General features: G+C 51.6%; 1 protein-coding gene across 3 annotated transcripts in view; it reads right to left on the bottom strand.

Annotated features, from left to right (window-relative positions):
- Nucleotides 1-2,079: 2,079 nt before the first annotated feature.
- LOC121284134 (tripartite motif-containing protein 2-like) overlaps nucleotides 2,080-12,213 on the bottom strand; it is a 96,372-nt gene continuing 86,238 nt past the window's right edge. For 2 of the 3 annotated variants that reach the window (XM_041199304.1, XM_041199306.1), the window contains exon 11: nucleotides 2,080-2,719. In XM_041199304.1, coding sequence (XP_041055238.1) covers nucleotides 2,567-2,719 — 153 coding nt within the window. In that variant the 3' untranslated portion in view covers nucleotides 2,080-2,566. The remainder of the gene's footprint in view (nucleotides 2,720-12,213) is intronic. The other variant, XM_041199307.1, reaches the window with a different exon arrangement.

The raw sequence follows: 12,213 nt of genomic DNA, 5'->3' as shown, positions 1-12,213 counted from the left end.
CTGCCCCTCTGACAGTGCAGCACTCCTTCAGTACTGACCCTCTGACAGTGCAGCACTCCCTCAGTACTGACCCTCTGACAGTGCAGCACTCCTTCAGTACTGACCCTCTGACAGTGCAGCACTTCCTTGGTACTGTCCCTGGATTATACCCTTGTACAGAAAAGTTTTGCAACCTCAATCTTGTATCAATATTTAACTCAAGGTGCATTTTAGTGACTGGGAGGACATCAAAATGTCAATCATCATTGAATAATTTTAAGGCAGAGGTAGAAGGCTTCTTGTTTACTAAGGGAATCAAAGGTTATCAGGGGTAGACGGGAATGTGCAAGTAGTAGCACAAACCGATCAGCTAAGGTGAAGCAGGCATTGAGGGGCCAAACAACCTCTTTCTGCTCCTATTTCTAATGTTCGTATGTTTATTTCCTACATATAAATATCCGCCCCTGTGCAGAATATAATCACCTAATGCAGTGAATGCCTTTTTAAAGCATTGAATCCTGTAACAAAGCATCACCAAATCACAGAACCAAGCACACAGAATCCACCCCAGAGATTTGGGTCCCACACACAATGACTCTCACTGGGGTACAGGTTCCACACCTACTGACTCTCACTGGGGTACAGGTTCCACACCTACTGACTCTCACTGGGGTACGGGTCCCACACACTGACTCTCACTGGGGTACAGGTTCCACACCTACTGACTCTCACTGGGGTACGGGTCCCACACACTGACTCTCACTGGGGTACAGGTTCCACACCCACTGACTCTCACTGGGGTACAGGTTCCACACCTACTGACTCTCACTGGGGTACAGGTTCCACACCCACTGACTCTCACTGGGGTACAGGTTCCACACCCACTGACTCTCACCGGGGTACAGGTTCCACATCCACTGACTCTCACTGGGGTACAGGTTCCACACCCACTGACTCTCACCGGGTATGAGTCCCACACACACTGACTCTCACTGGGGTACGGGTCCCATATACATTGACTCTCACTGGGGTACAGGTCCCACACACACTGACTCTCACTGGGGTACGTGACCCACACACACTGACTCTCACTGGGGTACGGGTCCCACACACACTGACTCTCACTGGGGTACGGGTCCCACACACACTGACTCTCACTGGGGTACGGGTCCCACACACACTGACTCTCACTGGGGTACGGGTTCCACACACACTGACTCTCACTGGGGTACAGGTCCCACACACACTGACTCTCACTGGGGTACGGGTCCCACACACACACTGACCCTCACTGGGGTACGGGTTCCTCACACACTCATCCTCACTGGGGTACGGGTTCCTCACACACTGACTCTCACTGGGGTACGGGTCCCACACAGACTGACTCTCACTGGGGTACGGGTTCCTCACGCAGACGGACTCTCACTGGGGTACGGGTCCCACACACACTGACTCTCACTGGGGTACGGGTCCCACACACACTGACTCTCACTGGGGTACGTGTCCCACACACACTGACTCTCACTGGGGTACGGGTCCCACACACACTGACTCTCACTGGGGTACGGGTCCCACACACACACTGACTCTCACTGGGGTACAGGTTCCTCACATACACACTGACTCTCACTGGGGTACGGGTTCCTCACACACTGACTCTCACTGGGGTACGGGTCCCAAACACACACACTGACACTCACTGGGGTACAGGTTCCTCACACAGACTGACTCTCACTGGGGTACGGGTTCCTCACACACACTGACTCTCACTGGAGTACGGGTCCCACACACACTGACTCTCACTTGGGTACGGGTCCCACACACACTGACTCTCACTGGGGTACAGATCCCACACACACTGACTCTCACTGGAGTACGGGTCCCACACACACTGACTCTCAAGGGAGTACGGGTCCCACACACACTGACTCTCACTGGGGTACGGGTCCCACACACACTGACTCTCACTGGGGTACAGGTCCCACACACACTGACTCTCACTGGGGTACGTGTCCCACACACAGTGACTCTCACTGGGGTACAGGTCCCAAACACACTGACTCTCACTGGGGTACGGGTCCCACACACACTGACTCTCACTGGGGTACAGGTCCCACACACACTGACTCTCACTGGGGTATGGGTCCCACACACACTGACTCTCACTGGGGTATGGGTCCCACACTAGACTCTCACCTGCCCTTACCACTGTTAGCAGTTTAGCCCCAGTGGAGACAGGGCTGAGGTTCTGTGAGTCAGCACGATGGTGACATGCAGGATTATAATTGGTCCATTTTCCACTCAGAGGGTCCAATCTTCACTTGAGAGGGATCCTGGTTTATCAGAGGCTGGATTCCTTGGCTGGGCCCATTTATCCAGCTATGGTGCTGAGTCAGTCTGTTTCTGGCCAATGGGAGTGCGGACACTCCTTGGTGAACTCTGACCTTGGGCCTCGATTGGACGTTGCTTCTCTCTGTATTTACAACAAAAACACAAACAAAAAGCATCACTTGTCCTTCACTGGACGCAATTGCACAGGAAATAAAGCGATTCCATTGATCCTCTGGCGGAGTTCTGGAACCTTCCTTCACTGCAAGTAACGGTAAATCTTGAAGCAGTGATTTCCTGAGTCTGCCACAGCTACATGTCCATCTGACGTCAATGCCAGACCTTGGGGTCCATACAGGGGATCAGCGGAGGTGTTAATGTAGGAGAGAAAAGATCCTGAGCTGTCAAACACCTGGGGAGAGAGAGAGAGAGAGAGAGAGAAAGGCACAAACAGAGAGAGAGAGGAAGAGAGAGGAGGTCAGAGACAAGGCTGGATGTCCACATAGGAAACCTGCAGATAATGCAACAGCTCAACTCTCTGCACCATCCCCATCAAACACTCCCAGGACAGGTACAGCACGGGGTTAGATACAGAGTAAATCTCCCGCTACCCTGTCCCCATCAACTCTCCCAGGACAGGTACAGCACGGGGTTAGATACAGAGTAAAACTCCCTCTACACTGTCCCCATCAAACACTCCCAGGACCAGGTACAGCACGGGGTTAGATACCGAATAAAGCTCCCTCTACACTGTCCCCATCAAACACTCCCAGGGGCAGGTACAGCACGGGGTTAGATACAGAGTAAAGCTTCTCTACACTGGCCCCTATCAAACACTGCCCAGGGCAGTTACAGCACGGGGTTAGATACAGAGTAAAGATCCCTCTACAACCGTCTCCATCAAACACTCCCAGGACAGGTACAGCACGGGGTTAGGTACAGAGTAAAGCTCCCTCTACAACCGTCCCCATCAAACACTCCCAGGGCAGGTACAGCACGGGGTTAGATACAGAGTAAAGCTCTCTCTACACTGTCCCCATCAAACACTCCCAGGACAGGTACAGCACGGGGTTAGATACAGAGTAAAGCTCTCTCTACACTGTCCCCATCAAACACTCCCAGGACAGGTACAGCACGGGGTTAGATACAGAGTAAAGCTCGCTCTACACTGTCCCCATCAAACACTCCCAGGACAGGTACAGCACGGGGTTAGATACAGAGTAAAGCTCCCTCTACACTGTCCCCATCGAACACTCCCAGGACAGGTACAGCACGGGGTTAGATACAGAGTAAAGCTCCCTCTACACTGTCCCCATCAAACACTCCCAGGACAGGTACAGCACGGGGTTAGATACAGAGTAAATCTCCCTCTACACTGTCCCCATCAAACACTCCCAGGACAGGTACAGCACGGGGTTAGATACAGAGTAAATCTCCCTCTACACCGTCCCCATCAAACACTCCCAGGACAGGTAAAGCACGGGGATAGATACAGAGTAAATCTCCCTCTACCGTGTCCCCATCAAACACTCCCAGGACACGTATAGCACGGGGTGAGATAAAGAGTAAAGATTCCTCTACACCATCCCCATCAAACACATCCAAGACAGGTACAGCACGGGGTAAGATACAGAGTAAATCTCATTCTACACTGTCCCCATCAAACACTCACAGGACAGGTACAGCACAGGGTTAGAAACAGAGAAAAGCTCCCTCTACACTGTCCCCATCAAACACTCCCAGGACAGGTACAGAATGGGGTTAGATACAGAGTAACGCTCTCTCTACACCGTCCCCATCAAACACTCCCAGGACAGGTACAGCACGGGGTTAGATACAGAGTAAATCTCCCTCTACCCTGTCCCCATCAAACTCTCCCAGGACAGGTACAGCACGGGGTTAGATACAGAGTAAAGATCCCTCTACAAACCGTCTCCATCAAACACTCCCAGGACAGGTACAGCACGGGTTAGGTACAGAGTAAAGCTCGCTCTACACTGTCCCCATCAAACACTCCCAGGACAGGTACAGCACGGGGTTAGATACAGAGTAAAGCTCTCTCTACACTGTCCCCATCAAACACTCCCAGGACAGGTACAGCGCGGGGTTAGATACAGAGTAAAGCTTCCTCTATACTGTCCCCATCAAACACTCCCAGGACAGGTACAGCACGGGGTTAGACACAGAGTAAAGCTTCCTCTACACCATCCCCATCAAACACTCCCAGGACAGGTACAGCACGGGGTTATATACAGAGTAAAGCTCCCTCTACACTGTCCCCATCAAACACTCCCAGGACAGGTACAGCACAGGGTTAGATACAGAGTAAAGCTCTCTCTACACTGTTTCCCATCAAACACTCCCAGGACAGGTACAGCACGGGGTTAGATACAGAGTAAATCTCCGTCTACACTGTCCCCATCAAACACTCCCAGGACAGGGTACAGCATGGGGTTAGATACAGAGTAAAGCTCTCTCTACACTGTCCCCATCAAACACTCCCAGGACAGGTACAGCACGGGGTTAGATACAGAGTAAATCTCCCTCTACACTGTCCCCATCAAACATTCCCAGGACAGGTACAGCACGGGGTTAGATACAGAGTAAATCTCCGTCTACACTGTCCCCATCAAACACTCCCAGGACAGGTACAGCATGGGGTTAGATACAGAGTAAAGCTTCCTCTACACCGTCCCCATCAAACACTCCCAGGACAGGTACAGCACGGGGTTAGATACAGAGTAAAGCTCCCTCTACACTGTCCCCATCAAACACTCCCAGGACAGGTACAGCACAGGGTTAGATACAGAGTAAAGCTCTCTCTACACTGTTCCCATCAAACACTCCCAGACAGGTACAGCACGGGGGTTAGATACAGAGTAAATCTCCGTCTACACTGTCCCCATCAAACACTCCCAGGACAGGTACAGCATGGGGTTAGATACAGAGTAAAGCTCTCTCTACACTGTCCCCATCAAACACTCCCAGGACAGGTACAGCACGGGGTTAGATACAGAGTAAATCTCCCTCTACACCATCTCCATCAAACACTCCCAGGACAGGTACAGCACGGGGTTAGATACAGAGTAAATCTCCCTCTACACTGTCCCCATCAAACACTCCCAGGACAGGTACAGCACGGGGTTAGATACAGAGTAAAACTCCCTCTACACTGTCCCCATCAAACACTCCCAGGACAGGTACAGCACGGGGTTAGATACAGAGTAAAGCTCCCTCTACACTGTCCCCATCAAACACTCCCAGGACAGGTACAGCACGGGGTTAGATACAGAGTAAAGCTCGCTCTGCACTGTCCCCATCAAACACTCCCAGACAGGTACAGCACTGGGTTAGATACAGAGTAAATCTCCCTCTACACTGTCCCCATCAAACACTCCCAGGACAGGTACAGCACGGGGTTAGATACAGAGTAAACCTCCCTCTACACTGTCCCCATCAAACACTCCCAGGACAGGTACAGCACGGTGTTAGATACAGAGTAAAGCTCCCTCTACACCGTCCCCATCAAACACTCCCAGGACAGGTACAGCACGGGCTTAGATACAGATTAAAGCTCCCTCTACACTGTCCCCATCAAACACTCCCAGGACAGGTACAGCACGGGGCTTAGATACAGAGTAAAGCTCCCTCTACACTGTCCCCATCAAACACTCCCAGGACAGGTACAGCACGGGGTTAGATACAGAGTAAAACTCCCTCTACAACTGTCCCCATCAAACACTCCCAGGACAGGTACAGCACGGGGTTAGATACAGAGTAAAGCTCCCTCTACACCGTCCCCATCAAACACTCCCAGGACAGGTACAGCACGGGTTAGATACAGAGTAAAGCCCCTCTACAACCTGTCCCCATCAACACTCCCAGGACAGTACAGCACGGGATTAGATACAGAGTAAAGCTTCCTCTATACTGTCCCCATCAAACACTCCCAGGACAGGTACAGCACGGGGTTAGATACAGAGTAAAGCTCGCTCTACACTGTCCCCATCAAACTCTCCCAGGACAGGTAGCAGCACGGGGTTAGATACAGAGTAAAGCTCCTCTACACTGTCCCCATCGAACACTCCCAGGACAGGTACAGCACGGGGGTTAGATACAGAGTAAAGCTCCCTCTACAACTGTCCCCATCAAACACTCCCAGGGACTGGTACAGCACGGGTTAGATACAGAGTAAGATCTCCCTCTAACACTGTCCCCATCAAACACTCCCAGGGACAGGTACAGCGCGGGTTAGATACAGAGTAAAGCTTCCTTCTATACTTCCCCCATCAACACTCCCAGGACAGGTACAGCACGGGGTTAGACACAGAGTAAAGCTTCCTCTCACCATCCCCATCAAACACTCCCAGGACAGGTACAGCACGGGGTTAGATACAGAGTAAATCTCCCTCTACACTGTCCCCATCAAACACTCCCAGGACAGGTACAGCACGGGGTTAGATACAGAGTAAAGCTCCCTCTACACTGTCCCCATCAAACACTCCCAGGACAGGTACAGCACGGGGTTAGATACAGAGTAAATCTCCCTCTACACTGTCCCCATCAAACACTCCCAGGACAGGTACAGCACGGGGTTAGATACAGAGTAAATCTCCCTCTACACTGTCCCCATCAAACACTCCCAGGACAGGTACAGCACGGGGTTAGATACAGAGTAAAGCTCCCTCTACACTGTCCCCATCAAACACTCCCAGGACAGGTACAGCACGGGGTTAGATACAGAGTAAAGCTCCCTCTACACTGTCCCCATCAAACACTCCCAGGACAGGTACAGCACGGGGTTAGATACAGAGTAAAGCTCCCTCTACACTGTCCCCATCAAACACTCCCAGGACAGGTACAGCACGGGGTTAGATACAGAGTAAAGCTCCCTCTACACTGTCCCCATCGAACACTCCCAGGACAGGTACAGCACGGGGTTAGATACAGAGTAAATCTCCCTCTACACTGTCCCCATCAAACACTCCCAGGACAGGTACAGCACGGGGTTAGATACAGAGTAAATCTCCCTCTACACTGTCCCCATCAAACACTCCCAGGACAGGTACAGCACGGGGTTAGATACAGAGTAAATCTCCCTCTACACTGTCCCCATCAAACACTCCCAGGACAGGTACAGCACGGGGTTAGATACAGAGTAAAGCTCCCTCTACACTGTCCCCATCAAACACTCCCAGGACAGGTACAGCACGGGGTTAGATACAGAGTAAAGCTCCCTCTACACTGTCCCCATCAAACACTCCCAGGACAGGTACAGCACGGGGTTAGATACAGAGTAAAGCTCCCTCTACACTGTCCCCATCAAACACTCCCAGGATAGGTACAGCATGGGGTTACATACAGAGTAAAGCTCGCATTACACTGTCCCCCTCACACACTCCCAGGACAGGTACAGCACGGGGTTAGATACACAGTAAACCTCGCTCCACACTGACCTCATCAAACACTCCCAGGAAAGGTACAGCCCGGGGTTAGATATAGAGTAAAGCTTCCTCTACACTGCACGCATCAAACACACCCAGGACAGGTACAGCACGGGGTTAGATACAGAGTAAATCTCCCTCTACACTGTCCCCATCAAACACTCCCAGGACAGGTACAGCACGGGGTTAGATACAGAGTAAATCTCCCTCTACACTGTCCCCATCAAACACTCCCAGGACAGGTACAGCACAGGGTTAGATACAGAGTAAAGCTCCCTCTACACTGCCCCCATCAAACACTCCCAGGACAGGTACAGCACGGGGTTAGATACAGTGTAAACCCCTCTACACTGTTTCATCAAACACTCCCAGGAGAGGTACTGCATGGTGTTCGACACAGAGTAAATCTCCCTCTACACTGTCCCCATCAAACACTCCCAAGACAGGTACTGCACGGGTTTAGATACAGAGTAAAGCTCAATCTACACTGTCCCCATCAAACACTCCCAGGACAGGTACAGCACGGGGTTAGATACACAGTCCACCTCCCTCTACACTGTCCCCATCAAACACTCCCAGGACAGGTACAGCACGGGGTTAGATACAGAGTAAATCTCCCTCTACACTGTCCCCATCAAACACTCCCAGGACAGGTACAGCACGGGGTTAGATACAGAGTAAATTTCCCTCTACACTGTCCCATCAAACACTCCCAGGACAGGTACAGCACGGGGTTAGATACAGAGTAAAGCTCCCTCTACACTGTCCCCATCAAACACTCCCAGGACAGGTACAGCACGGGGTTAGATACAGAGTAAAGCTCCCTCTACACTGTCCCCATCAAACACTCCCAAGACAGGTACAGCACGAGGTTAGATACAGAGTAAATTTCCCTCTACACTTTCCCCATGAAACACTCCGAGGATAGGTAAAGCACGGGATTAGATACGGAGTAAAGCTCCCTCTACACTGTCCCCATCAAACACTCCCAGGACAGGTACAGCACGGGGTTAGATACAGAGTAAAGCTCCCTCTACACTGTCCCCATCAAACACTCCCAGGACAGGTACAGCACGGGGTTAGATACAGAGTAAATCTCCCTCTACACTGTCCCCATCAAACACTCCCAGGACAGGTACAGCACGGGGTTAGATACAGAGTAAATCTCCCTCTACACTGTCCCCATCAAACACTCCCAGGACAGGTACAGCACGGGGTTAGATACAGAGTAAATCTCCCTCTACACTGTCCCCATCAAACACTCCCAGGACAGGTACAGCACGGGGTTAGATACAGAGTAAATCTCCCTCTACACTGTCCCCATCAAACACTCCCAGGACAGGTACAGCACGGGGTTAGATACAGAGTAAAGCTCCCTCTACACTGTCCCCATCAAACACTCCCAGGACAGGTACAGCACGGGGTTAGATACAGAGTAAATCTCCCTCTACACTGTCCCCATCAAACACTCCCAGGACAGGTACAGCACGGGGTTAGATACAGAGTAAAGCTCCCTCTACACTGTCCCATCAAACACTCCCAGGACAGGTACAGCACGGGGTTAGATACAGAGTAAAGCTCCCTCTACACTGTCCCCATCAAACACTCCCAGGACAGGTACAGCACGGGGTTAGATACAGAGTAAAGCTCCCTCTACACTGTCCCCATCAAACACTCCCAGGACAGGTACAGCACGGGGTTAGATACAGAGTAAATCTCCCTCTACACCGTCCCATCAAACACTCCCAGGACAGGTACAGCACGGGGTTAGATACAGAGTAAATCTCCCTCTACACAGTCCTCATCAAACACTCCCAGGACAGGTACAGCACGGGGTTAGATACAGAGTAAATCTCCCTCTACACTGTCCCCATCAAACACTCCCAGGACAGGTACAGCATGGGGTTAGACACAGAGTAAACCTCCATCTACACCTTCCCCATCAAACATTCCCAGGACAGGTACAGCACGGGGTTAGATACAGAGTAAATCTCCCTCTACACCGTCCCCATCAAACACTCCCAGGACAGGTACAGCACGGGGTTAGATACAGAGTAAATCTCCCTCTACACTGTCCCCATCAAACACTCCCAGGACAGGTGCAGCACGGGGTTAGATACAGAGTAAATCTCCCTCTACACTGTCCCCATCAAACACTCCCAGGACAGGTACAGCATGGGGTTAGATACAGAGTAAAGCTCCCTCTACACCATCCCCATCAAACACTCCCAGGACAGGTACAGCATGGGGTTAGATACAGAATATGCTCCCTCTACACTGTCCCCTTCAAACACTCCCAGGACAGGTACAGCACGGGGTTAGATACAGAGTAAAGCTCTCTATACACTGTCCCCATCAAACACTCCCAGGACAGGTACAGCACGGGTTCAGATACAGAGTAAAGCCCCTCTACACTGTCCCCATCAAACACTCCCAGGACAGGTACAGCACGGGGTTAGATACAGAGTAAAGCTCCCTCTACACTGTCCCCATCAAACGCTCCCAGGACAGGTACAGCACGGGGTTAGATACAGAGTAAAGCTCCCTCTACACTGTCCCCATCAAACACTCCCAGGACAGGTACAGCACGGGGTTAGATACAGAGTAAAGCTCTCTCTACACTGTCCCCATCAAACACTCCCAGGACAGGTACAGCACGGGGTTAGATACAGAGTAAAGCTCTCTCTACACACTCCCCATCAAACACTCCCAGGACAGGTACAGCACGGGGTTAGATACAGAGTAAATCTCCCTCTACACTGTCCCCATCAAACACTCCCAGGACAGGTACAGCATGGGGTTAGATACAGAGTAAATCTCCCTCTACACCATCCCCATCAAACACTCCCAGGACAGGTACAGCACGGGGTTAGATACAGAGTAAAGCTCCCTGTACACTGTCCCCATCAAACACTCCCAGGACAGGTACAGCACGGGGTTAGATACAGAGTAAATCTCCCTCTACACCGTCCCCATCAAACTCTCCCAGGACAGGTACAGCACGGGGTTAGATACAGAGTAAATCTCCCTCTGCACCGTCCCCATCAAACACTCCCAGGACAGGTACAGCACGGGGTTAGAAACAGAGTAAAGCTCTCTCTACACACTCCCCATCAAACACTCCCAGGACAGGTACAGCACGGGGTTAGATACAGAGTAAAGCTCCCTCTACACTGTCCCCATCAAACACTCCCAGGACAGGTACAGCACGGGGTTAGATACAGAGTAAATCTCCCTCTACACTGTCCCCATCAAACACTCCCAGGACAGGTACAGCATGGGGTTAGATACAGAGTAAATCTCCCTCTACACTGTCCCCATCAAACACTCCCAGGACAGGTACAGCACGGGGTTAGATACAGAGTAAAGCTCCCTGTACACTCTCCCCATCAAACACTCCCAGGACAGGTACAGCACGGGGTTAGATACAGAGTAAATCTCCCTCTACACCGTCCCCATCAAACACTCCCAGGACAGGTACAGCACGGGGTTAGATACAGAGTAAAGCTCTCTCTACACTGTCCCCATCAAACACTCCCAGGGCAGGTACAGCACGGGGTTAGATACAGAGTAAAGCTCCCTCTACACTGTCCCCATCAAACACTCCCAGGACAGGTACAGCACGGGGTTAGATACAGAGTAAAGCTCCCTCTACACTGTCCCCATCAAACACTCCCAGTGCAGGTACAGCAGGGGGTTAGATACAGAGTAACGCTCTCTCTACACCGTCCCCATCAAACACTCCCAGGACAGGTACAGCACGGGGTTAGATACAGAGTAAATCTCCCTCTACCCTGTCCCCATCAAACTCTCCCAGGACAGGTACAGCACGGGGTTAGATACAGAGTAAATCTCCCTCTACACCGTCCCCATCAAACTCTCCCAGGACAGGTACAGCACGGGGTTAGATACAGAGTAAATCTCCCTCTACACCGTCCCCATCAAACTCTCCCAGGACAGGTACAGCACGGGGTTAGATACAGAGTAAATCTCCCTCTACACCGTCCCCATCAAACTCTCCCAGGACAGGTACAGCACGGGGTTAGATACAGAGTAAATCTCCCTCTACCCTGTCCCCATCAAACACTCCCAGGACAGGTACAGCACGGGGTTAGATACAGAGTAAATCTCCCTCTACCCTGTCCCCATCAAACTCTCCCAGGACAGGTACAGCACGGGGTTAGATACAGAGTAAATCTCCCTCTACCCTGTCCCCATCAAACACTCCCAGGACAGGTACAGCACGGGGTTAGATACAGAGTAAAGATCCCTCTACACCGTCTCCATCAAACACTCCCAGGACAGGTACAGCACGGGGTTAGGTACAGAGTAAAGCTCGCTCTACACTGTCCCCATCAAACACTCCCAGGACAGGTACAGCACGGGGTTAGATACAGAGTAAAGCTCTCTCTACACTGTCCCCATCAAACACTCCCAGGACAGGTACAGCACGGGGTTAGAT

The sequence above is a fragment of the Carcharodon carcharias genome, chromosome 11 (genome assembly GCF_017639515.1).
Source record: "Carcharodon carcharias isolate sCarCar2 chromosome 11, sCarCar2.pri, whole genome shotgun sequence".
NCBI lineage: Eukaryota > Metazoa > Chordata > Chondrichthyes > Lamniformes > Lamnidae > Carcharodon > Carcharodon carcharias.
The sequence above is the reverse complement of the archived record's forward strand: the minus strand, read 5'-3'. Positions and strand labels throughout refer to the sequence as shown.